Source organism: Leucoraja erinacea, chromosome 3 (genome assembly GCF_028641065.1).
Source record: "Leucoraja erinacea ecotype New England chromosome 3, Leri_hhj_1, whole genome shotgun sequence".
Lineage (NCBI taxonomy): Eukaryota > Metazoa > Chordata > Chondrichthyes > Rajiformes > Rajidae > Leucoraja > Leucoraja erinaceus.
Window position 1 is genome coordinate 100,124,054 of NC_073379.1, and position 27,665 is coordinate 100,151,718.

A 27,665-nucleotide genomic window follows, 5' to 3' on the forward strand; every position below is an offset into this window, starting at 1 on the left:
GAGACCCTTCTTCAGACTGGTTATCTAGGATTCTGCATGAAATTAACGACCTGAAACGTTCCATCCTCTCCCCCACTGGACTGTGTTCCTGGTGATAATAATAAGGTGCAGTGTGTACCGGCGGGTGGTCTCCAGCAGAGGTCGCTGTGTGCGGGGCTGCAGGCGGAGGCTGCTATTCCGCCCCCCACCGCCGGGCGGCGCTCTCGGCCCAACCGTCACAGCACAAAGCTGCGCCTGCGCTAAACCAGGGAGCGATGCTCCGCTATAGCATCTTTGACCCAAACTGCAGTCACACGTTGCATCGTCATTTGTTTTTTAAAGACAAAAAGTCTGATTCAATGCACTGTTCTACACGCACACACACACATCTTTGGAAACTGACGGACGTTATAACTGAGTTGAAATTAACTAACTAAAACTTGAATTCTCAAGCGTCATTGAGCAAAGATCCAAAAGCGAGAGCTCGCTATATCTATGCTGCTGCACCCGCTGAGTTTCTCCAGCAATTTTGTGCAAAGATCTTTGATTTTGTGTACCTTAGCTCATAATCTTTGCCTCTGCTCGCTGTAGGATCCAAAGATCTTATATCTTTGATAGGATCCTTGTTAGCACGTTTTTCATTTTTTTTTTTTTTTTTTTTTTATTTCAATTTTATTTTTAATATGTTTTATTATTTATTTATTATTTATTCATTCTTTTTTATGATTTTATGATACTGCCTGTAAGGGAAATTCATTTCGTTGTCTCAAATTGAGACAATGACAATAAATTTGAATACAATACAGTACATGTCAGCCTGGGTTACACAAAAAAGCTGGAGAAACTCAGCGGGTGCAGCAGCATCTATGGAGCGAAGGATGGGCATCCTTCGCTCCATAGATGCTGCTGCACCCGCTGAGTTTCTCCAGCTTTTTTGTGTAACCTTCGATTCTCCAGCATCTGCAGTTCCCTCTTAAAAACTGCATGTCAGCCTATTGGATTTCGGAGGAGTGGTCTATCTTGCTCCTCTAGGGTCTTTGCTTGTCAGTGAGGTGAGGACCCGGGAGCGGGTTGGCGCGTGCGCAGTTGTACGGCGTTGCTGTCGGCGCGGGTGACGCGTGCGCAGTTGTGCGGCGGCCCGGACCTAGGCGCGTGCGGCGGCGGTTGGGACTCGCGGGGCTGCGGACCGGGGATCCCCGCTCGCTCCACGGCCTCGGCCTCCGCTCCACGGATCTCAGCTCCACGGCCTCTGCTCCAGGGATCACCGCTCCACGGATCACCGCTCCACGGATCACCGCTCCACGGATCACCGCTCCACGGCCTCTGCTCCACGGCCTCTGCTCCAGGGATCACCGCTCCACGGATCACCGCTCCACGGATCACCGCTCCACGGATCACCGCTCCACGGATCACCGCTCCAGGGCCGCCGGCGCCATGGGCAAACTCAATGTGGTGCTGCTCAGGTATCTGAGCAGAGATGATTTCCGGGTGCTGATCGGGGTAAGTCTCAATCTGGTCTCTCTCTCTCTCGGTAACCTCTTGTCGTGCTGAGTGATCGAGGCCTGTCTGGCATCTTCCCCCCCCCATCGCTCTCGGCTCTTTGCCGCTGTAATGAGCAGATCCTCGGCGGTCACTCGAAACGGTATGTCTGTCCTCTCATGGAGGCCGCCTGTGCGTGTCTATGTTTAACGTGGGGAGACTGGTGCACAGACAGCACCACACGGGGGTCCTTGACAGATCTGGGTCAGGATCCAGTGACATGGAGTACAAAATATTGGTAAATTTCAGTGGCTTCATTATCGCATGTTATGCAAGAACTGAAAGACAACTGCCAGTACAGCTATTTTAGCTCTCCCTTTTTATGTAAATTGTGACCTATCATGTTACCCCTTCAGCCACCTTTCTCCAAGGAAAACAACCTGGAGATAGTCTAAACACCAATTAAAGTCCACCAAGTTAGGCAGCATCCTGATGAAATCCCTTTGCATCATGTCCAGCACAACCACATCCTTTTTATAGTGTGTAGCCAGGACAGCACACAATTCTCCAAGTGTGGGCTGATCCTTGTTTTTCTAAAGTTGCAATGTAATGTCCCAACTTTTATAATTGTGTGCCTTGACCTCCGAAGCCAAGTATGCCACATGCCTTCTTCACCGCCCTTTCTACTGGTGTTGTCACTTTCAGAGAATGCTAGATCTGAAACCCAAACTTCTTCAAAATTCCTTCGGCCAACGTTTATTGTCGAGCAATAAATAAACTGTTGGAAGACCTTGCCAGATCAAGCAGCATCTGTCGAGAACAATGGACAGGTGGCATTGTAGATTGGGGCCCTTCAAGTCTACTGTATGTGTTCTACCCCTATTTGGCTTCTCACAAAGGGGTAGTTCTTGTTTAAATTCCATTGATCAACTCTGCCCAAATTTTCATCTGATCTATATCCTGTTGCCGTCTTAAACAACTCCTTGTTATCCACAACACCAGCAATCTTTGTGTCATCTGAATACTTTCTAATCATTCCTCCCTACATTAACATCCAACTCATTAATATATCACAAACAACAAAAGTCCAGAAATATCTGAGGTACACAGAGTTCCAGTTGAGCATCCATCAATTACTATGCTACGCCTTCAATTACCATGGTATCATTGGATCCAATTAGGGAGACAAAGAGATAGACAAATTCTTGATTAGAACGGGTGTCAAGGGTTATGGGGAGAAGGCAGGAAAATGGGAGTGGGAAGCAGAGATCAGCCATGATTGAATGACGGAGTAGACTCGATGGGCCGAATGGGCTAATTCTACTCTTATAACTAGTAAACATGTGAGACAGGATTTCCCCTGCACAAAGCCATGCTGACTATCCCTGATTACTCCTCCGTTTCCAGACAACTAACACGCTTTTCGTCTCCTTGACTTTCGTTTTCCAGGCCCCCATTCCCTCATCTTCACCATGGATGTCCAGTCAGTCTATACCTACATCCCCCACCAGGAGGGTCTTAAAGCCCTCCGTTTCTTCCTCGACCGCAAAACCAACCAATCCCCATCTACCGATTCTACTCCACCTAGCGGAGCTGGTCCTTACCCTCAACAACTTTTCCTTTGACTCCTCCCATTTCCTCCAAATCCAAGGCATAGCTATGGGCAAGCGCATGGGCCCCAACTCTGCCTGCCTGTTTGTAGGGTACGTCAAACAATCCTCGTTCGTGGCCCTATCCCTGAACTCTACCTCCTCTTCATTGATGACTGCATTGGTGCTACCCCCTGCACCCATGCAGAACTCACTGACTTCATCCATTTCACCACTAACTTCCATCCGGCACTCAAATTCACCTGGACCATTTCCGACATCTCCCCACCGTTTCTAGACCTCACTATCTCCATCGCAGGTAACAGACTACTGACCAACATCTACTACAAACCCACTGACTCCCATGGCTATCTGGACTACACTTTTTCCCATCCTGCTTCCCGTAAGGACTCTATCCCTTACTCCCAAATCCTCCGTCTACGCCGCATATGCACCCAAGATGAGGTTTCCAAACCAGGGCATCGGAAATGTCCTCATTCTTTAGGGAACAGGGGGGGTGGAAGATTGCAACGTGGTCTGCCCTGTTTCAACGAATGCAATCAGCCCGGTGTGCACAATTAAATAGAACAAGTTGTGCTACAACTTTAGGCTGTGCACGCCATACGCAAGAAGAAGAAGGGAACAAGGGGTTCCCCACTTCGACTATAGATGAGGCTCTCACCAGGGTCTCTTCTATATCCCGTAACTCCGCTCACACTCCCCATCCCCCCACTCGCAACAAGGGCAGAGACCCCTCTTGTCCTCACCTTCCACCCTACCAGCCGTCACATACAACAGATAATCCTCAGACATCTTTGCCACCTCCAACAGGATCCACCACTGACATCATCTTCCCATCTCCTCCCCTTTCCACAGAGACCGCTCCCTCTATAACTCCCTGGTCAATCCGTCCCTTCCCACCCAGACCACCTCCTCCCCGGTACTTTCCCTTGCAATCTCAGGAAATGCTACACTTGTCGCTTTACCTCACCCCTTGACTCGATCCAAGGACCTAAGCAGTCTTTCCAGGTGAGGCAGAGATTCACCTTCACCTCCTCCAACCTCATCTATTGAATCCGCTGCTCTAGGTGTCAACTGCTCAACATCGGTGAGACCTAGCGCAGGCTTGCGATCGCTTCGCCCAACATCTCCACTCAGTTCGCACTAACCAACCTGATCTCCCAGTGGCTTAGCATTTCAACTCCCTCTTCCATTCCGAATCCGACCTTTCTGTCCTGGGCCTCCTCCATGGCCAGAGTGAGCCCCACCGCAAATTGGAGGAGCAGCACCTCATAAATCTGCTTGGGTAGTTTACACTCCAGCCGTATGAACATTGACTTCTCCAATTTCAGGTAGTCCTTGCGTTCTCCCTCCTTCCCCTCCCCTTCCCAGCTCTCCTTTCTTCTCCCTTCTTCCCCCCCACCCCCTCATCAGTCTGAAGAAGGGTCTCAACCCGAACCGTCACCTATTCCTTCGATCCATAGATGCTGCCTCACCCGTTTCTCGAGCAATTTTGTCTACCTCAGTTTCCAGATGTACACAAATCCTATCCTGCCCAAGAACTTGCAGAGTTGTGGATGTATCCCAGTTATTCACACAGACGAGACTTGTCATCCTTCACTCCATCTACATTTCATGATGTCTCGGAAAAGCAGCCAACAAAATCACCCAGTCATTCTTCTTTCTCCCGTTCACTCTGGCAGAAGGTACAGACGCTTATGCACCACCAGACTTAGGCTCCCTCTATTATCAGGCTTCTGAACAGCACTACCATTAGTAAGGGTATTGTCCGATTTGCTTCTACCCAATAAGCGAGTTCAGTATTCCGACTGCGTATGCCCAGGTTAAAGGTCACTATGCATAACATTGCTGGAAAGCAGTGAAGCAGTGGACCTTCATTTCTTCTGATTTTTCCAGCTTTGACTCTTCTAGGTAAGAAGATACTGCTTCAAACTATGACATTTTTTATTTATAATGTATTTATTTTTCCCTTGTTAAAAGCTAAGATTTTTTTGTTGTTTTTATTGTTTTATGCCGGGTCTGTTGAGATGCAGCTGGGCTGTCCCTATCCCCTCCTGGGTGTCTCGTCCTTGTCTGGGGAAGCCAGAGGTGTCGGGCCGAGTTTGCAGCCACCGCGGGGTGAATACTGAGTTGCTGCAACGCATTCAGGGCTCGAAATTACTGGTTGCCCGGGTGCAAATGGCCACCTAAAGTCCTGCCGGTCAACCTAAAAGCTGTGTCATTTTGCCTGGCTTGGCAAGCACCCGGGACACACATCGTTCAACTCTGGCGCTGGTGTCGTCGGTCACAGCCAGCGCAGAGAAGAAGCGGCAACTCCAACCCAACCCCGCTTCCCGACAGGCCAGGAACCGCCAGCTGCCAACGGTGCATCAGCCATACACACAAAGTGCTGCAGCAACTCAGCCTTGTCTCCGCGCTGGCTGCAAGCCCGGCCCGACACCTCCAGCCGCCCCCGGACACCAGAGAGTGGACGCGGACGGCCCAGCAGCAACTCAACAGACCCGGACCCAACACTGACCACAGACAAGCACGATCACGCTCACTCACCAAAGCATAAAGCAATAAAAACAACAAAATAATCTTAGCTTTTAACAAAGGAACAATAAATCCAGTGGGCGGCGCGACTCTCGTCAGGAGCGGCCTCTGCAGTCTGTCCGCGTTTTATTATTTTCTGTCTATGTTTTTATGTAGTTTTTGTTATTTTTTGTTGGGGTGTGTGTGTGGGGGGGTGGGGTAAACTTTTTAAATCTCTCCCTGCACGGGAGACCCGACCTTTCCTCGTCGGGTTTCCATTATCGTTGGGGCTGCAACGAGGAGCGGCCTCCAACAGGAAGAGACCGGGGACTCTGGTGCCGACGACTCACCGTCGCCGTTGCGGGGCTGGCCGAGTCCGGAGCGGGTGGAGCGGTGGAGGAGCGCTGCTGCTGCTGCTGCGGCCCGACCGGAGAGTCGGAGGCTTCAACGGCAGGTCTGTGGACGGCGGCACCGGGAGCCCACGGGTCCCTGGAGGGAGACTGCTTTTCAGGGCTCTCGCAACGGCGACTTCCTCCGCCCGAGTTGCGGGGTTGAAGAGCTCCTGGAGCGGGGCCTACATCACTGCCCCGCGCGGCTTGGAATGGCCGCGGGACTCTGCGAGCACACACCGGGGGCTCTAACATCAAGAACCCGGTGTGCGACCCTCGCACCACCCGGCGTGGCTTTAATGGCCGCGGGACAATCGCCATCGCCAGCCGGGGGCTTTGACTTTGACTCTGACATCGGGGGGGGGGGGGGGGGGAAGAGTGCAGTGGAGAGATAAGTTTATTTGGCCTTCCATCACAGCAATGTGATGGATGTTTATGTAAATTATGTTGTGTCTTGGGTCTATTTGTTTGTAATGTATGGCTGCAGAAACGGCATTTCGTTTGGACCTCAAGGGGTCCAAATAACAATTAAATGTATCTTGTATCTTGTAAATACAACTTTGAAATTAGAAAACCATAGGTAGAGAGAAAAAAACATACCAAATTTCCAGTTCCACTGCCATTAAAACCAATAGGAGCTTACTAACCACTTTAATGGCAATGCCTTTTTAAAGTATATAGAGAAAAAAAAATCTGAATAAATTAATTAATTTACCCCTCTAGTTTCATTCACCCCAAAATAATTTCATTCACCCTTGGGTGAACCATTCACCCATTTAAGAAGCACTGGACTAGACAGTGTAATAAATTTAAATTTAGTTTATCATTTTCAGGGAACTAAATCACTTGCCCCCTGGATCTCTATTCTACCACGCCCCACAGAGCCTTGCTATTCACTGTGTACATCCAGCCCTGGTTTACCTTCCCAACATGCATAATTTTACACTTGCCAAAGTCAAATTCCCATGACCTTTTTCTATCCACTTTCCCAGTTCATCTGATCCTGTTCTAATCTAGGATACCATCCTCACTATCCCACTAATTTTGGTTTCATCTGCTAATATCCACACTATTGTTAACATCACAACAGAATGTTTATTTCACTTTTTTATTACATTTTCAGGTATAAATTTTCATTATATGAAACATAATGAGTTTAACGGGAACAGAAAGAGAACCGAGACAGTTTCCACTTGCATGTTTCCGGTCGTCAAGTCAAACTGAAACAAATAAGCACTCGACCTCAGCTCTTTCTATCCATGTTGCAGTGTTTCCAACCCTGGACAAGTATCAGTATGTAGTCCAGACCTCTGGGTCACACTCCAAACAAACGTTTGAGACAGATGCTGAATCATTGGGATTTTTGAGCAATTGTTTTCTGGATTATTTGATATTTTACTGCACCATGTGTAATCCCTACAAAGGCTGCAGAACTGAAAAGAGACAAAGAACTGGAATTTTGAAAGTTAACAAGCAATGTGATGAGCCAAAGAAAAATAAAAAAATTAAAAATACATAAATAGATAATTCAAGTAATACTGTTTGAATTTCTCTAGGCCATATTATGGCTATACTTGGAGTGAAATATTTGCTATTGGTCTCCACTTCTAGTGGGAGCTTAACTTTTGGGAATAATTAGGAAAGACCCTTATAAATTCTCTGCAAAGCTTAAGAATAAAGCTGGTTTAAGTTCTTGAGACCATAACAAGTAATAAAAGCAGATGCTGGCTCTGATCTGTAATGTGCCTTTTGATATATCCAGATTCCCCTCTCCCCTGACGGTTTGAAGAAGGGTTTCGACCCGAAACGTCACCTATTCCATTTCTCCAGAGATGCTGCCTGACCCGCTAAGTTACTCCGACATTTTGTGTGAAGCCAGCATCTGTAGTTTCTTCCTACACATAAATGTTGGATATAAGATTGCTGCAACTTTGTGATAATATGGCAGGATTTGTTTAATTTCTTTCAGAGTTGGGAGATTACTAGCTAACAAATTTGTCCTGTTTCTTTCCCTTGTTCCCCTTCAATGTGTAGGTCTCATGATGGGTGGGATTAATTGTCACCTTGCTCTTAATTATTTCTATTCAATAATACATTAAATTATTTTTTAATTTTAATCACAGCATTTTAAAATTATATTTTTCATCTTGCTTTTCTTTTTAATATACAGGTTGAAATGGGAATGAAAAATCATGAAATTGTTCCACCCAGTCTTATTGCTTCAATTTCAAACCTTAAACATGGTGGATGCAACAAGATCCTGCGTGAACTGGTAAAACATAAACTATTAGCTTATGAGCGAACAAAAAGTAAGTAACAGAAGTAATCACTTGACTTGCAATCTACTATAATCATCACATTGATATTTTCCAAAACACTCAGTGTTGACATTTTCCATTTTCATGTAGTATTGCTTTTGACTTAATTAAATTATTTTTATTTCTGATTCGGTTTATAATGTCTGGTACGGTTTTGGATAATCCATATTGATGAATGGATGCACAAACAAAATGTTTCCCATTTTATCTTGCAATATTTTGTTTTTTGTTTAGCTGTTATCAGTTGAGTATAGAGTAAAGTGCCCCTGTGTGACTAATTCTCTAATATGACTGACCTTTCTGCCAATGCAAAATTAGAGGTTTTGTTGTAAAAATTCTCAAAATCTGGCAACTGCTATTCATTGGAAAATACGGTTGTTGGGCTTTCTGGTTGGGATGAAATGCAATAAAGAACCTAAAAGAAAAGATATTATGTAGACTTGGCATTAAGTTTCATTAGAACAGGGTAGGTAGTCAATATTGAATGTGTTGGAACATTCAAATGACCAATAGCTCAAATTTCCTCTTGTATACCAGTGGAAGGATAGAACAAGAAATAGATAAACCAGTCCCTTCTACATTCTGTCTGTCCCTTGTCCTTTTTAATTAATCTCAGACTCTTTCTTTAGTGGTACAGGGTTATCGCTTGACAAATACTGGATATGATTACCTGGCCCTGAAAACACTCTCTGCTCGAAATGTTCTTAATTCGGTTGGGAACCAAATGGGTGTTGGCAAAGAATCAGGTAAGAAAATAACTCCATTAAAGTTCTGATAATCTGGCATTCAGTTGTTCAGAAACCCCAAATGGCCTGCTCATTTGTAGTAGAGTTGACGTAAGCAGCCGAAGCCCAGAATCCTGATGCACCCCGAGCTGGGCGTGAGACTGGAGCCTGAGTTAGGGTCTGGAGTAATGGAGTCAAAAAAGTGGGTAGGTTTGCAGCTGGAGACCAGATAGAATAATGCTATGTAAAATGTAGAACAAGTGAAATAAAAGTATTTGGGTGGGAGTAGGAATGACATCCAAAAGGCTGGAAAATCTAGTCTTCTTCTTTCGTGTGGAGTGCACAGTCTAAAGTTGTTGGACAACTTGTTCTATTTGATCTTCCGTTTGTGCACGCCAAGTTGATTGCATTAGTCGAAACGGGGCAGACCACGTGAAGGTTGCAATCTTCCACCCTGAAAATCTAGTCCAGCACTACCAAATTCACGATAGATTTATGGAGTTTGATGCTTATCTTGCGTGATAAGTCATTATCTTGATTTATAATTAAGGATTCATTTTGTTTTATTTGCAAGCTATTAATGTCCATAACTATCTTACAATATTTTGGAAACAACTTTAGGATGCTTTATCAATTTGTCTATTTATCCATCCATCCATCCTTCTGCAACAGCTTGCCTAGAAATTGGATCTTGTTTTGTGTGCCACAGAATGATTTGAACAAAAAATAAAACAGAAACAGTGAGTTCAGCCTGAATTGAACAAAGTACACGTCCACCACAGATTTCCAACAACTGATGATTTGGCACCTCCATTAATCCGGTCAAAATTACAAGAGCATTGCGTTTGATGCATGCTGTTTTGGGACGAGTGCTCCCATCTTGAAATGGTTAATTATTTACTCTGTTAATTGTTCATTCTTTATTTAAGTTTCCAGCCGTCCAATGTGCTTTAGAGACATGGGAGGGGTATAATTAGTGGGTCAGAGGTGTATTGTTGAATTATTATTACATGACCTCTGTAGGTCTGGCAAAATTGACAATCTGGAAAGGCTCTGGAAACGGGTGCCAGAAAATCGAAGGTGTACCTGTACATTAATTTCCTTCCAGGTTCTATGTGTGTCAGGTACCCCAAAAGGAGGATGAAACCTAGCATGCATAGCGATGTACAATATTTTAGTTTTTGTCCATGCATGATTATGTATCTTGTTTCTGCCCTGCAAACCAGCCTCATTGTAACTTGGTTTTCCCTTACACCTTACCCTCCGACATCCCCCTCAATTTTTGTGCAGTTAAATCTAATAAAAACATCATAAATTAAACTTTTTTAACCAATGATGGAGTTCTCGGTATAATTTTGGAATATGTACCGTCATCTGGTTTGCAGAAGTTCAAGACCTCTGAGGAGAGACTCTCCTGTGGCTGGATTTAACATTACCTATAATGTAACAATGTAGTCAGATTCAGATTAATTTATTGTCAGATTACGCTAGGGTCCAATAAAGTTCCTTTTTCACATGCTGCTCTCATAGTAAATGGTAGAAATACCGTTTGGAGTCATGGCCAATTTATGTAGTTCCCATGAGTACTACAAACACACTATTTTGATGCTCAGAAATTTTAAACATGGTTTGAAGAAGATGCACCAGTAACATAATTTATGTAACATTGATTTATTACAGATATTTATATAGTTGCAAATGAAGAAGAGCAGCAGCTTGCTTTAAAGCTCCATAGATTGGGTCGCACATCATTTCGGAATTTGAAGAATAAACGTGACTACCACAAACATAGACAAAAAATGTCCTGGCTTTATCTTTCCCGCCTTGCAGCAATGAAGGAATATGCGTATATGAAGGTAGTTGATCTTTTTAAAGACTGACCTATTTTTTAAAATGTCCTACTAATGTGTAAATAATTTGCCTTATTCCATTAAAGTAAAGTGTATTTTATCCAAAATACTAGCATACTTGTACATGTAATGTGGTTTGTTCAAAATACAGTTTATTTATTTTATTTAATATCTTCCAGTGTTGCTAGGATTTTTAATAAATGTTTTTCCCAAATTATTTATTTGAAATCTTTTTTAAATGTTGCATCCACAAATAAAGAATCATACATCACTGAATGTGCCTTAATCATTAATCATCTATTTACATTAATTGTACACTGATCACACTTTATACACCCCATATCCCCTCGACTACCCCCAAACTCTACCATTCACCTACACACTAAGGGTAATTTATATAGTTTTATGTCACTAGATTCATGTTGTCATTATTTTACATGTATAATTGTTCGTTGCTTTTACCCATGCAACTTTAATTCCCAAAATAGAAATCAAAATTATTTATTTCACATTAGCATTATTAAGTTGATCAGTTGAATTGTTGTTTCACATTCATATGTCCTTGTTTAAAGTTTTTATGTGGAAGGCCTTGCATTCTAGATGTAAGCCTGTTCAGTGACAGCAGTTTTGCTGGTGACTCAGAATCTTGCAGAATTAAGATCCACTCCAGAGATTTGAGTGCATAATCTAGGCAGGTAGAATTGATGCATGTCAATAATCATGATTCATGTCAATAATCCCATTTCCCTCTATCTCTGAGCTGAATGTAAATCCCATGCCACCAATGCAAGAAGAATCAGTTTATTTCATTGACATAAGTGTATCATCTGTCTTAATGTATCTTAATGGCAGTTGACTAAATTAATGTCTCCGTTTCCCTCTCCCTGTCATTATGTTATCTAGACTGGTTCAGGAATTTAGAATATGTCATATTCTAACAACCTGATGAATATGGTACAGTTGGTGGAAGCAGAAATGATAGCTGCATTTCCTCTTCTGTCCATTTCAGGAATCTAACACTCTCTATGTAAAAACTTTGTCTCCAATCTCCTTTAAATGCTACCCCTCACACTTTGTACCCTAATATTTGAGATTTCCACCCCTGGAAAAAGACTACCTATCCTAGCCATGTCTCTCATAATATTACATATTTTATATCAAATCACTCCTTTGTCTCTGCAAACCCAGCAAAAATAATTAAAGTTTTGCGATCTCTCCTTGCAGCTCTCTATTCCACGCAATATCCCAGCAAATCTCTTTTGCACCCTCTCCAAAGCCTCAGCACCCTTCTTGTAAGGGAGGGATGTCCAGAATGCACGCAATACTCCAAGGGTTTTATACAGCTGCAACATGTCTTTCCAACTTTTATACTCCATAGCCCTACCAATACAGGCATGTGCACTATATACCATTTGTTAACCACCCTGTCTGTTTGTGATGCTACTTTCAGATCCCTCTCCACATCACTACTCCTATAGGTCCTGAGTTTTACATTTTACTTTCCTCATATATTGGAGCTCCAAAGTGCAACACTTCCTATTTGTCTAGATTAAACTCCATCTGCTATTTATCCACTTAGGTTTCAAACCGATCTATGTTCTGTTGTGGCATTTCACAAACTTCTTCATCATTCCCAACTCTGCCAATTCTCATGTCATCTGCAAACTTGCTAATCGCTCAACCTACAAATCGTTTCTATATGGTATAAACAATAGTGGTCCCAGCATTGAATCCTGCAGAACTCCACTGGTCGCAGGCCTTCAATCAGTATAACCTGTCTCCATTCCTACTCTCTGTCTTCTATAGCCAAACCGATTTTGAATCTAACCTTCAAAATCTTTATTGATCCTATGTGCTTTAACCTTTTGTGTCAGCCTGTCATGTGAGCGAGACCTTATTGAATGCTGTATGTAGTCCATGTAGCCAACATTAACCATCCTGCCTTCAGCAATCATCCTGAAATAGATGATTTAAGTATATCTCACTAAAAAGCTCACTTGCTTGGTGGTTGGTTATTTTTGGTTATTTGGTTATTTTTCATGAATATCTAGCCACAGTAAACCTGGTAATCTGAGGTACACAAAATTGCTAGAGAAACTCAGCGGGTGCAGCAGCATCTATGGAGCGAAGGAAATAGGCGACGTTTCGGGCCGAAACCCTTCTTCAGACTGACACTCTTGGGACTTTGATACTTGAGCAGCAGATTTTCCTGATGAGTGGACATTATTCCTATTAATACCACAATACGTTTAATTCGCCTTTTGTATGATACATGGTAGTATAATAAAATTTCCCATTAATCTGGCAAGTTTAAAATGAACATGGAAAATTGAGGCCTTTCGAATTTATAGGGAGAGCAGGAAACAAGATGAATGATATTCTAAACCAGATGCTGAACCATCTGCATTTCCAATCAATTTGTTATTTGATTATTGGAGTTATACGGATTATGCCGGGGTGTAAAAAAAGATATGTCTTACTCTGATATGTTGATATATTTATGTCAAGGCATTACATGATCGAGGATTCCCTGTTCCGAAGCCAGTGGATTTCAATAGGCACGCAATAATCATGGAGCTCTTAAATGGTTATCCCCTGTGAGTATAATTTTTTTTTTTTAAAGAACATACTTAGCTTTGTCAAAGAGTTTTACAGTGTGGAAAAAGGCTCTTCAGCCCAATTTGCCCAAATAGGCCAACATGCCCCATCTACATTCGTCTCACCTGCCTGCATTTGGCCCATATCCCTCTTAACCTGTCCTATCCATGTACCTGTCTAAATGTTTCTTAAATGTTGTGGTAGTCCCCACCTCTCCACCTCCTCCTGCAGCTCATTCCATACACCTACCACCCTTTACCTGAAAAATTTACCCCTCAGGTTCCCATTAAATATTTTTCCCAACCCCTTAAACCCATGTCCTCTGGTTCTCGATTCCCCTACTCTGGGCAAGAGACTCTCCGATGTATTGTTCTCATGATTTTGGACACATCTATAATATAACCCCTCACCCTCCTGAGCTCTTGAGTCCCTGCTTGCTTAGCCCCTCTCCCTATAGCTCAGGCCCTCAAGTCCTGGCAGCATACTCGTAAGTGCAAGAATTGTTTTCAGATGCTTAATACCTGATTTTCAAACTTTACCGCGTAATCTTAACCTTGCTTTCTAATCTCCAAGGTCAGACTCGTGTTCATTGTTAACAATTATTTTTCATGCTCTTTTCAAAATACTAGTTGGTACACCATGTAATGTTATTCAAAAACTTGATTCAAGTAAGTAATCTATGTAGCTAAAATCTAAAAGTCAGTCTCAGATTTATGTGGAGTTACGGTAATTTTTAAATATTTCGTTGATCAGCGTAAATACATGGATGAAGAGGATAGGGTCTATTAGAGACTTAAAAGGTAATCTATATGGACAAAAGGTAGATAATATTTTTATTGAATACTTTACGTATGTGTTCTGAAAATGGGGGATTGTACCTTCATTGTAATTGAAGAGAATTGTGAAATATTGGATCAGGCGAATATAAAAAGAGAATGTAAATAACATCTTTTAAATTGGGTAACATCATGCTAAAAACATGTCTGAAGAAGGGTCCCTTCAGTCTGAAGAAGGGTCTCGACCCGAAACATCGCCTATTTCTTCTCTCCATAGATGCTGCCTCACCCGCTGAGTTGCTCCAGCATTTTTGTCTACCTTCTATGCTAAAAACAAATGTATTCGCGTGTGTTAAAAGAAATGAGGGAGGGAATAGTAGAGGCATTAACTACCAATAGCTAGGAGATATTCCAAACCTCTCTAGCTACAGCTATAATAACAGAAATACTGCTTGGGTCAGAGAAAGGGATAGGTTGATTAATCGTCTTGGATTTTAGCCATGCTTTTTTTTCATATATATACGAGGTTTAATTTTGATATTAGAAAAATAAAACCCCATGGAATCCATAGGAAGTTGCAGGATAAGAAGGTCTGTTTTTTATTGACGTGAAGGCTACCTACAGTGAATTACCTGCCTGCACCAATAAGGAGCTGAAAGAAGATGTCATTAGAAAGATCAGTGAAATTAATGGGAATGCCAGTAAATCTCTGGGATCCCAAGACCTACATCCATAGCCTTTGGCAGTAATATACTGCCATGGATTCAGACTGAATAACAGACAAAACTCAGAGTAGGAATGCAAGTTCTGTTTTGCACTGAAAGTGTCCACTGCTTAATTGCCCAGAAATTGGTGTGGAGACCTTAGTCCCCTCATCTAAATTGATTTTGATTGTGAAACGAATTGTAAAAAAAAATTGTGCTTGCAGCACAGCAGGTTTATAAACACAGTACGTAATAGATAATATAATAAACAAAAAAAAGATAAATAAATAAAAATCATAGTGCAATGACAAAACCATTCCCAATATTCCTAATACAACCCGAGAAATTCATAGTTCGAGTTTAGTTGGAGTTTGTAGTGTTCGATAGCCTAATGGTTGTTGGGAAGAAGTTGTTCCTGAACCTGGACGATACAGTTTTCAGGCTCCTATATTTTCTCGATGGCAGGAATGGCAAGCCCAAGGTGATGGGGCCTAGTCCTACTTGCCTGTGACTTGCCCACATTCCTCCAAACCTTTCCTATCCTTGTCCAAGTGATTTTCAAATGTTGTCATTATATCAGCCTCTGCTGCTTCCTTTGACAGCATGTTCCATTTATGTACCACCCTCTGAAAAACATAGGGCAGTGTAGGATGCAGGGACGTTTTAAAGTTACATAGACAATCTATGTGAGTAGTGAGGAAATGATGTATATCATGTGAAATGCATTTGAAGTTACTCAGTTTATTAGCAATTAAAAAAACATTATTTAAATAGTAAGGCAATTAAAATGTTGGTGTTCAGGAGGACCCAAATGTCCTGATATAGTCATTGTTGAAATTTGATAGGTAGGCACAACAAATAAGTGGGACGGTAAAAAAACCCAAAAACAAACTGCAAGAGGAACTCAGCAAAACAAGCTGTATCTGTGGGGGGAAATAGTCAGCTGACGTTTCATGTCAGAACCTTTCTTCAGCCCTTATTGTGGGAGAATTTGGGAACTTTGGTTTAAAAAAAGTTTTCCATGATAATGTTGAATCTGGACTCCGTGCCAAAGAAAGAATATACTTACAATTGCGGGAACACTATAAAGCTTTGCCAGGTGGGTGCATGGGGAATTGTTCCATGAAGAGAGATTACCCAGACTGGGCTGTACTTACTGACGTTTAGAAGAATGGATGGTAATCTTACTGAAGCATACAATTCTAACATGCTTCACAGGATAGCTGCAGGGATATAAAAGAAATACTACAGATGCTAGAAATCTGAAATATTAAAAAAACACTAGAAATATTCAGCAGCTATGGCATTATCTGTAAGGAAATGAACGAGAGTTAACATTTAATGCTAATGACCTTCTGAAACAACCAGGATAGGTTAGGTATTTGAAGTGGTTAAATGCAACATTAAGTATAGCATTGACGTTTCTCTTGGTTAGGGTTCTAGGATTAGGGATCACAGTTAGTTTTTTTCAGGACTTAAACAACAAGTTCCTTCACCAAAGTGGGGCAGGGAATTGTGGTGATTCTTAACAAAAGGGTTTTAAAGATTCAGATCTTGAATAAATTCAAGACAGATTGATAGATTTTTGCAAATTAAGAAACCTGGGGTGATAATGTAGATATATCAAGAATATGCTGAAAGAAAAGATCAGCCATGAACCTACTGATTGTGGAGCCAGTGCAACGAGCCAAATGGTCTACATGTGCTTCAAGTCCTAATAAAATCGAGGTAAAAGGCAAATTTCAATAATCACAAAAAAATCAATTCATTATCAATGCCTTACATGGCACATGCATAAAGTTCTGATGTTTTTATTACAGTAACATGTTAAATATGTTTCAAACAACTATTGAGAGAACAAAGAATAAAATGGTCATGATTGGAGCTGGTCCCTATTTGTTACTAAAACAAGGCATTTTGATCTGCAAAAGTGAAACTTCCAAAATGAACTATGGTGAATAAGTATTTCGGCATTTAAAAATCGCAATTTGTTGTATTTTTCCTCAGGTGCCAAGTTCATCGACTTAATAATCCTGGCGAAACATATAATGAGTTAATGGAACTTATTGTGAAGCTTGCTAATCATGGTTTAATTCACGGTGACTTCAATGAATTCAATTTGATGATGAATGATGACGATCGTGTCACAATGATTGATTTTCCACAAATGGTATCTACATCTCATATAAATGCTGAATGGTAAATACAAAACTAAAAATAGGTATTTGTTTTCCCTTTATGGAGCTGGAATGTTTTATCCACTTAAATTGTGATGATTCACTGGAATAAGATACAACAATATTCTAACCTGCATTTTTTGGTCATTCATATATTTGCAGTTGTTTCTGTAATCTTATCGAGGCACTTCATCAAAGTAATACTCGGGAGCAATTTTTTCATTAAATTAAGCATGCGTTATATCTTGGTGTCTGTAAGAAATATTTTTTTATCATTTTCTCAGAAGGGAAATTATATATGTGAAAAATGCATAACTATAGGGTCATAGAGTTAGGCTCTTTTACTCCACCTTCTCCTTGCTATCCAAGTTGACATATTGGGCTCGTCCCATTTGCCTGCATTTGACCCCAGCCCTCTAACCCCTTCCTATCCATATGTCTTGAACATCTGCCTATATAGCTTCCTCTGCCAACTCGATCCAGATATGAAGTATCCATTGAGTGAAAAAGTTGCCTCTGTGATCACTCTTAAATATCTCCCTTCTCACCTAAGCCTGTGCCCTCTAGTTTTAGAATCCACAATCCTGAGAAAAAGACCCATGAGTGTGCAGTTTAACCATGCTCTTCATGATCTTGTACACCTCAATGAAGTCGCCCCTCAGCCTTCTACACGCCATTGAAAAAACTCAGCCTATCCATCCTCTCCCCATAACTCAAACCCACTGGCTCAGGTAACATCCTGATGAATCTCTTCTGCGTCTCTTTCCAACTATGCATTTGGAAAGCAGTGACAGGATTATCAAAGTCAGCATGGATTTATGAAGGGGAAATCATGATTGACTAATTTTCTGGAATTTTATGAGGATGTAACAAGTAGAATGGATAAGGAGAGCCAGTGGATGTAGTGTATCTGGACTTTCAAAAAGCCTTTGACAAGGTCCCACACAAAAGATTAGTGTGCAAAATTAGAGCACATGGTATTGGGGGTAGGCTATTGATATGGATAGAAAACTGGTTGGCAGACAGGAAGCAAAGAATATGAATTTACAGGTCCTTGTCAGAATGGTAGGCAGTGACTAGTGGGGTGCCGCAAGGCTTAATACTGGGACTCCAGTTATTTACAATATATATTAACGATTTGGACAAAGGAAATAAATGTAACATCTCCAAGTTATCAGATGATACAAAGCTGGGTGGCAGGGTGAGCTGCGAGGAGTATGCAGGGTGACTTGGATAGGGTGTGGCCAGATGCAGTATAATGTGGATAAATGTGAGGTTATCTACTTTGATGGCAAGAACAAGAAGGCAGATTATTACCTGAATGGCATCAGAGTAGGAAAAGGGGAGGTGCAATGAGACTTGGTTGTCCTTGTACATCAGTCACTGACAGCAGGCAGTGAAGAAAGCTAATGGCATGTTGGGCTTCATAGCAAGAGGATTTGAGTATAAGAGCAAGGAGGAGGTCCTACTGCAGTTGCACAGAGCCCTGGTGAGACCACACCTGGAGTATTGTGTGCAGTTTTGGTCTCCTAATTTGAGGAATATTGCTATTGAGGGAGTGCAACATAGGTTCACCAGGTTAATTCCCGGGATGGCTAGATTGACATATGAAAGAATGGATCGACTGTGCTTGTATTCAGTGGCATTTGGAAGGATGAGAGGGGATCTTATAGAAACATATAAAACCTGTAAGGGATTGAACAGGCTAGATGCAGGATAAATGTTCCCAATGTTGGTGGAGTCCAGAACCAGGGGGCACAGTTTAAGAATAAGGGGTAGGCCATTTAGGACTGAGAAGAGGAAAAATGTTTTCACCCAGAGAGTTGTGAATGATCTGTGGAATTCTCTGCCACAGAAGGCAGTGCAGGCCCATTCACTGGATGTTTTCAAGTGAGAGTTAGATATAGTTCTTAAGGCTAACGGAATCGAGGGATATGGGGAGAAAGCAGGAACGGGGTACTGATTTTGGATGATCAGCCATGGTCATATTGAATGGCGGTGCTGGCTCGAAGGGCCGAATGGCCTACTCCTGCACCTATTTTCTATGTTTCCATGTTTAATGACATTCTTCTTACAAATGGGCAACAAGAACTTCCCACAGTTCTAAAGTGTGGCCCCACCAACGACTTACACAGCTGCATCATAATGTGCCAACTTTTCTGAATACTCTTCATGGATCCATGCACTTCTATCCTCGGATCTTTCTGTTCTGAAATGCTCTCTAGAGTTCTACCATTAATTTATAGATCCTTCTCTGGTTTGACATCCCAAAATGCAGCATCTCAACTTGTCAAAGTAACATTTTATTTGCCATTCCTTGGCCCATCTTTCCAACTAATCTGGATCTTGTAAACTTGGATATTCCTCCTGCTATGAAGAAAATCTTTGAAGAGATTTTGAGAAAATATGGCTTTAAGATCAGCTTTGCATCAGTTAAAAATGTTTCAATGAATAAACATCTGACTCTTTATTCTACCAGGTATTTTAACAGAGATGTGAAGTGTATCCGTGATTTTTTCATCAGGCGTTATAACTACGAAAGTGAGCTTTATCCAACGTTTAATGACATCAGGTTAGCATTATTTGTACAAATCATATTTAATATAGATATGTAATGTTCTTCATTTGTAAATTATTGATCATTACCATGTTTGTTCAAAGGATGATCCTTTCTGCTCGACAACAATGCAGTCTATTAAATTATTTGAAGTGAATAAGATCGTGAAGCAGAAACTGACAGGGTTAAGGGACTTCAATATAGAGCAGTTGGCATGATAAAAAAGAATATATCTTTTCAACATATCAATATTTCAGTAAACTACAATATGATTAGCAAAAAAAGTGCTGGAGGAGCTCAGCGGGTCAGGTGGCGTCTCTGGTGAACATGGTTAGGTGATGTTTCGGGTCATGACCCTTCAGACAAGATTTAGTGTGGGGGGTGGGGGAGAGAGAGTTGGAAGAAAGGAGGAGCAGGACAAAGCCTAGCGAGTGATAGATGGATACTGCTGAAGGGGGAGGGAGGTTGATAGGCAGATGGCTGGACAAAGGGCAGAGATGGAAAGGCAAAAAAATTGAGAAGCAGAGAAGTTGAAAATTGTGAAGCCAGAGCAAGAAATAGAGGGAGAGGGGAGAAATGGGTGAGAATCTACACCTAGAGGGAAGAGAGGGGAGGTGTGTTGTTTGTAGGTTGGTTATCTAAAATTGATGAATTCAATGTTCATACAATTTAGGTTGTGAGCTATCCAAGCAGAATATGATGTTCTATTCCTCCAGTTTGCCTCGCTCCGGCAATGGAGGACACTCAGGAAGGGGAGTCATAGCGGTTAGCAACTTGGTGATCCAGTAGGCCTGAGGCCTAATCCAGCCCATGCTATCCTTAAGGATGCTTCCCAAACTTTTTCTTTGCATTTTATTTTTGAAAGGTTTTGTATCACCCTACTACTGATATTGTTGCACAGCCAATTGTGTAAACATAGATAGATGGGTATAGCTATTTAATCCCCACTGGGATATCATAAATTGTCTCCATTCTATCCTCTACAAAAGGATTTTAGTGGAAAGGACTTTATTCTCTACCTTTTCCACACCCCCACCAACCATTGGTCTAATAATACTAGGAGTCTTCCTGTTTATTCGGTGATTACATTTTCCATACAATTATTGCATTGGATATTTTTCTTTGTTATATCTCCCAAATTTGTCCTTTAACTGGGTTAAGCAGCAGCTGTGGATCATACTTCTGTTATTCAATTTAATCGTAGAATGATGTGGCTAACTTGTTCGAAATGATAAAACTGTCTGAGTCATAAATGACATTGAAATGAACTTTTCTCCTTCATCCGTCTCAATTTGTCAACCTCGTTTGTTGCTCAGCTGAGTGGGAGTGATGTTCCTGATTCCATTCTCATCTTCTAGCCATTGATTAGGGAATGCCTCCATATGTCAATTCTCCATTCCTACGGCAGTTTCAATACAGTTTACTGGAATATATCTTTGACCTCCTCTTTTAGCTACAGGTTGTCCTTTGCTGATAGTGTTCCATTGTATCATGCTCAATGCGTACATTGAAACCACTAAATTTTACCTCCATCCAGAATAGCATAATTCTGAATTTGTTACTATTTTTTCCAATTTCCAGCACTACTTCATCAGAAATGATTTTTAATTAATTACTAGACCGTGTGACCCATTGGGTCCCGTCCGCACTAACACCCCCCCCCCCCCCCCCCCCCCCCCCCCTGATAGTATATTAATATTATATTTAATATTTGTATTAAAGGTTTGTAGTATAAGAGATCAGTTCCCCATCTTCTTCCTTCCATTCACATTCTGGAACCTGGTCTATGGTTCTTTTCAAACTGATTTTCCATTTCTTGATTTATAATCATGACACAAATCCAAATTGAAGTCTGCAGACTATTCATCTAAATATATTAAACCTGGGAGCTTTGTCTAACAGCAGTCAGGTTCTGGGAACTTTACAAATGTAGTGCTGATGTCAAATGTATTATAATGGAGCAGGTCAATGAATTAACTCCCCTTCCCATTCCAAAACTGACCTTTTTGTCCCGGGCCTGCTCCACTGTCAGTGTGAGGCCAAATGCAAATTGGAGGAGCAGCACCTTTTATTTCGCTTGACAAACTTACAACGCAGGATTTGAGTGTTGGTTCTTTAATTTCAAGTAATGCTTTCATTCGCTCTTTTTCCCCCATCCCCCGCCCTATCCACACGCATATCCACCAACTGCACAGGCGCGGCTAGAGGGGGAGGGGGTGGAGAGGGAGAGGGTGAGGGGGTAGAGAGGGGAGGTAGAGGGAGGAGGATAGGGAGGGGGAGGGGGGTAGAGAGGGTGAGTGGGGTAGAGAGGGAGGTGAGGGTGGGAGAGGGAGAGTGTGGAGAGGGAGGGGTAGAGAGAGGGAGGGGGTTAGAAAGAGGGAGGTAAAATGGGGGAAGGGGGTAGAGAGGGAGCGGGATGGGGTAGATGTGGGGGGGGGATGGTTAGGGAGAGGGAGGTAAAGTGGGGGGAGGGGGGGGAGATGGAGAGGGCGAGGAACACCCTTTCATGATCTGCTCTGGGCATGCATATCATTTTATATAGTTATATCTCTCCTTTACCATTTCTTTAAAGAAAACTGATCCAATCTCTCTAATCTGTCATTGTAGCTGGTCCGTCATCCCAGGAACTGTTCTTGTAATTTTCTCTTGACCCTCTCTAAAACCTTCACGTCCTTATGATAAGGTGACCAGAAGTGAACATAATACTTCAGTTGAGGCGGCATTGTTGTTTTGTATTCCACTCCTTTCTTTTTCTTTCACCATTCTGCCCTCCACACAACTCCATGGTGCTGCGTTATCTTGTAATGGAAAACAGATGTAATATTGCATTGTAAACATATTTTACGTTAACAGGATTCTTCTCCGTCATGTTTAGGAAGGAGGCTTCATTGGATGTGGAGATAGAAGTTAGTGGATACACTAAAGAGCTCCAAGAAAATGCCGCACTGCTAGATGCTTCAATCTCTGAAGAAGAAGATTCTGAGAATGAACTTTCAGAAAATAATCTGGATGAAGAAGTTAAATATGTAAACAAAACACCTGAAAGCAAGGATTTGCTTGCCAACAATGAAACACATTCTGAAGGTTCTACCTCTAGTGATGATACTGACAATAATGACATTGAAAGTATTAATCTGGTCACACTGAAAATAAATGTCGAGGGAGAGGAAAAACAATGTGCTGAAGTGGCTGGTGGTGTTGAACTTCCTGGAGATGGTAAAACACATGATCTTGGATGTGTGACTGAAACAGAACATCAAACAGACCAGAGTGATGATGTTCTAAAGGATAAGGAAGAATGCCCTGACTTAATTGATCTATCCACTCAAAACAAGGAATTTAAACCTTTCAGGTAGTAATTTAGCAATATCTAATTGGCATTAACTTTCTATATAGGTTTTTTAATGAGGTATTATAGAAGGATGATCAAACCACAGCAGTGGATATCATCAGTGTACATTTTAAGAAGGCATAAGATGACATCCCACACACAAATTCAGTTTAGAAGTATTTAAATTGTCATTTTCAGCAGGAATAAGAAATGGGTTTAAAGGGAGTAATTGTCTGCTTTCCAGATTGCATAATGATGAACAGTGTTTCTCAGTGTCAATGCAGGGATGTGCTTATTTATATTCATGACTTGAATGTGGGTGTGCATTTTGAAATGTTCAAAATTTATGAATGACTCCCAAGTTTGGCACTATAGTAAACTATGAGGCCGGTAGCAATAGCCTGCAAGAAGACATAGGTTAGTTGAATGGACAGATAAGTGGAAGAACCAGAGGAGTGTTAATTGATACACTTTCACATTATAGACTAATTGTCATAGTTTTGAAGGATTTAAAGAGAAAATGGATCTGGATGTACATTGTGCAGATCTTGAAAGTTAAAAGACATCTTGAGAGAGTGGTTGGCAAAGCCTGTAGAATCCCGGGATTCATCAGCAGAAACAGAGTAGAAAACTCTGAACCCAAATAATAAACATTCCACAGTTGGAGTACTGATTCAATTATGGTCATCAAACTTTAGGAAAACTGAAGGTGCTAAAGCTGGTAATTAAAGGATTTACTAGAATAGCTCCAGAGGTGAAGAATTTCAGCTGTAAGTTGGAATTGAGAAATTGATGTCCTTGAAGGAAAATATATTGTGAGGAGTTTTGATAGAGGCTGCAAGTTCTTGATTAGAATGTCTAAATGAAATTAAGGGAAACTTTTCCAAAGGAAGTTTCAAGAATCAATAGGCACAGATTTAAACTCATTTATGAAAGGAATATGAAGAGACTTTTTTTTACTTTGGAATATAATTAGAAACGTGTTTATAATGGGTTGTAGAATACAATTAATTAGTGCTTACGATGAGAATTTGGATAGGCATTTGTGAGTAAATTTGATAAGTACAGGTATCAGAGGTTATGGGGAGAAGGCAGGAGAATAGGGTTAGGAGGGAAAGATAGATCAGCATTGATTGAATGACGGAGTAGACTTGATGGGCCAAATGGCCTAATTCTACTCCTATTCCAAATGACAAATAAATTTGAGCAATGAAGAAAGAATTGGGGAATGATATTGATGGGGTTGTTGGAAAGAGCAGCATAGACTCGATGGTCATGTAATGACCACTTATGTTGTAATAACACCATGATTCTCTTATGAATTGTTCGTGCAGTTGATTCTGAATTGTTCTTTTGACTTCGGTCTTATAAGTGAATGCAGACCATTTAGCAAATCATTGCATTACTGAAGTCGTCAGATAGTCTGAAAGACTGAAATTGCAAATACTTTGAAGGGCAAAGAAACTAGTGATATTATAACATTTGTTTTGAAATTGTAGTTTTCTGTAATTATTTCTGCCATTCAATTTTTTACACACACAATGGATTTTACATTTATCTCTGTGCTTGTAAAGGATGTTCTGTGAACACAATCGTATTCTTAATGTTGATGCATGTAGCAGGAGTTACTAATTACATGATTACAACATATATTTTCTGTTTGCTCTACCCTGCCCACATGTGTACCACCTTATTGTGAGTACTGATGTTCAAAGTGGAATCTTGTGATCTCGATATGCAATGATTTTTAAATTAGAGGAGTATTTTCTTCAAAAAAATTAGATTCAGTATCATAGAAACATAGACATAGAAAATAGGTGCAGGAGTAGGCCATTTGGCCCTTCGAGCCTGCACCGCCGTTCAATATGATCATGGCTGATCATCCAACTCAGTATCCCATGACTGCCTTCTCGCCATACCCCCTGATCCCTTTAACCACAAGGGCCACATCTAACTCCCTCTTAAATATAGCCAATGAACTGGCCTCGGCTACCTTCTGTGGCAGAGAGTTCCAGAGATTCACCACTCTCTGTGTGAAAAATGTTTTTCTCATCTCGGTCCTAAAGGATTTCCCTTCTATCCTTAAGCTGTGACCCTGTGTCCTGGACTTCCCCAACATCGGGAACAATCTTCCTGCATCTAGCCTGTCCAACCCCTTAAGAATTTTGTACGTTTCTATAAGATCCCCCCTCAATCTCCTAAATTCAAATGGAAACTGAGGGCAAATGATGAATGTCAGTATATCTTGATTTAAAAATATCTATCTGTTCGAGGAGAAAAATAGAAGCACTATTATTTGAGGATATACAAGAAGCTGAAATGTGATTGAGAATATTATCATGTATATGATAAAAGGAGCGAGGGAGTGAATCTGACAGGATTGCTCTGTTAGGAGCAGCATGGACCAAATGGACTAGCTGGCTTGACATGAGAGGTCTTGGAGATGATTACTAAAATGTTCACAATATTTCTGAGGCTTTTTTTACTGTTTGGTATATTTGCCTATCTAAAGTATGGTGTATGAAGTTGATTACCAGCAAATATTGTGGCGCAAGAAATCTAAAGGGAATTTCAGGAGGAGCAAGTGACATTTACCATCATTAGAAGTGCAAAAATGAAATATTGAATGTTTGAGCAAACTGCAGTTCCTGTCTGACATCGCAATAGAATTTGTCACTGCTCTGTTGCATTAAACATTACATACTAGTGGGGCATTGCAGTTTCATTGACACCGCAAGTAATCCAGAACACGTTTCAACCACATTGAGTTTAACATTTTTTAAAACAAATTCCACATTTATAGATTTATTTGTGTGTCATGAAATGCAGTTACACTGTTCTACTTTTGACGATGAAGATTTCCCCTTTCTTCAGGGATGAATTGCTGGATTCCCATGATCACAGACAGAGAACCACCAGTGTGAGTTCTACAGGCAGCTTTTGGAGTACTTCAACGATCCCATCAGTAAGTTTGTATTCAAATACTCACTCTTGGGAATTAACTGTTAATTGTGACTGGGCAAAAATATGTTGGGTAGAGTAATGCAACGTTTAGTTTATAATGAACATTGCATTGTTTATTTCATTTGAAATATTTTTATATCACATATCAATGTAGGTAACATTTCTAACTATAATATGAATGCCACTTATTCTGGTTTGTATTTATTGAGCTTTTGTGTGTTTTAGGATGTGATCAAACGAAAAATAAAACAACAGCTCACCAAGCAGCAAAAGTGTGCCTCCAGAAGACGTTTACAAAAGGGAGAAGCCAATGTTTACACCAAGCAACGGCGAGAAAACATGCAAACCATTAAATGGAGTGCTGATCCCGAAAATATTTGGGGTTAGAAGAGCCTTATAAAAGTTTAATAATCCTAGTTATCTACAGGAATCAAGTGAAAATAGATTCTGAAAAATAATTCGGACTGATTCTATATTCAAATTTCAGTGCTCTATTAAAATTACACAGTGCATTGCAATATAAAGATATTCAGTTGTGAAAGTAACAGAGAGAGTACATAAGCTTAATAAGCATCATATTATTTTCAGTTTTAAGCTATGAATCGCTCATTGAAAATCATTTGTTTTATACTGAATTCTTAGTGCAATGTTTATTTGATAAAAAATCAAATCTCAATATTTTGATGTACTGGATCAGCAAAATCGAAATAAATTATTTCATTAGCTCACTGCTGTTTAAATTTGGCTAATAGAAGATATATTATCATTTTGTCTAATATTTGAAGCCTTTTATAGTCTTTATAATAAAGTTGGGGAACACTAGTATTGAACAATAAAAAACATATGTCTTATGTCCCATTACTAAGAGGAATGAGTTGAAGGTCATCATAATATAATTAGATAACGTTTCTGTAGTATCTATTCTGCCTCTAACTTTGTGTTTTAGGTATGTATTTTTCAGAAAGGTACAATATCTGCCTCTACTTGTAAAATTTGTGATTCCTCATCAAACCGGCCTATGTCTTCTCGGACAAGCATGATTGGTTAATCAGTTTATTAATTGTCATGTGTACAGACATAATGAAATGTTTATTTTGCATGCTACCTAGCCAAATCATACTATACATGAGAACAGTAGATCCTCATCTAGAATCACACACAGAGTGTTGCCACCCTCTGATGCCATCTTCTAAGTCCAAGAAAAGTCCTTATTGGGACTGGGATTGGGAAAACACTCCGCTTAGAGCCGAGGATCCTGCTGGATGTCAATGAAGAAGGGTCCTGATCTGAAACATCACCTATCCATGTACTCCAGAGATGCTACCTGTCCCGCTGAGTTACTCCAGCACTTTATGTTTGTTGGATGTCAACTTATATTAGACACCATGACTCATTCAATATGACAAAAGTTGGAATTGAAACATAACACAGATTATTTTCTAAATGGAGAGAGAATCCAGAAATCAGAGATGCAAAGAGACTTGGGAGTGCTGGTGCAGGACTCCCAAAAAGTTAATTTGGAATGTAATACTTTATTGTCACATGTGGCTACGCACAGTGAAATTCTTTGCTTGTATACCCAATGTATATAAATAGTGGCCACTTACGACGTTGGCAAAGTTACAAAGCACACCGGCTCCTCCTTTTGTCCCCCTGCCCCTATATCGGTTCCCCCCCCACACCGCCCCATTGTT

General features: G+C 41.0%; 1 protein-coding gene across 1 annotated transcript; it reads left to right on the forward strand.

The window, feature by feature from the left end:
- Positions 1 to 1,247: 1,247 nt before the first annotated feature.
- Positions 1,248 to 26,699, forward strand: riok2 (RIO kinase 2 (yeast)). Its single transcript, XM_055633282.1, has 11 exons — positions 1,248 to 1,318; positions 1,394 to 1,479; positions 8,142 to 8,280; positions 8,919 to 9,035; positions 10,695 to 10,870; positions 13,373 to 13,461; positions 16,950 to 17,141; positions 19,599 to 19,691; positions 22,552 to 23,028; positions 25,882 to 25,972; positions 26,197 to 26,699. The coding sequence occupies exons 2-11, from the start codon at positions 1,414 to 1,416 to the stop codon at positions 26,356 to 26,358; spliced, it is 1,602 nt and encodes a 533-aa protein (XP_055489257.1). The 5' UTR covers positions 1,248 to 1,318; positions 1,394 to 1,413; the 3' UTR covers positions 26,359 to 26,699.
- Positions 26,700 to 27,665: the final 966 nt, after the last annotated feature.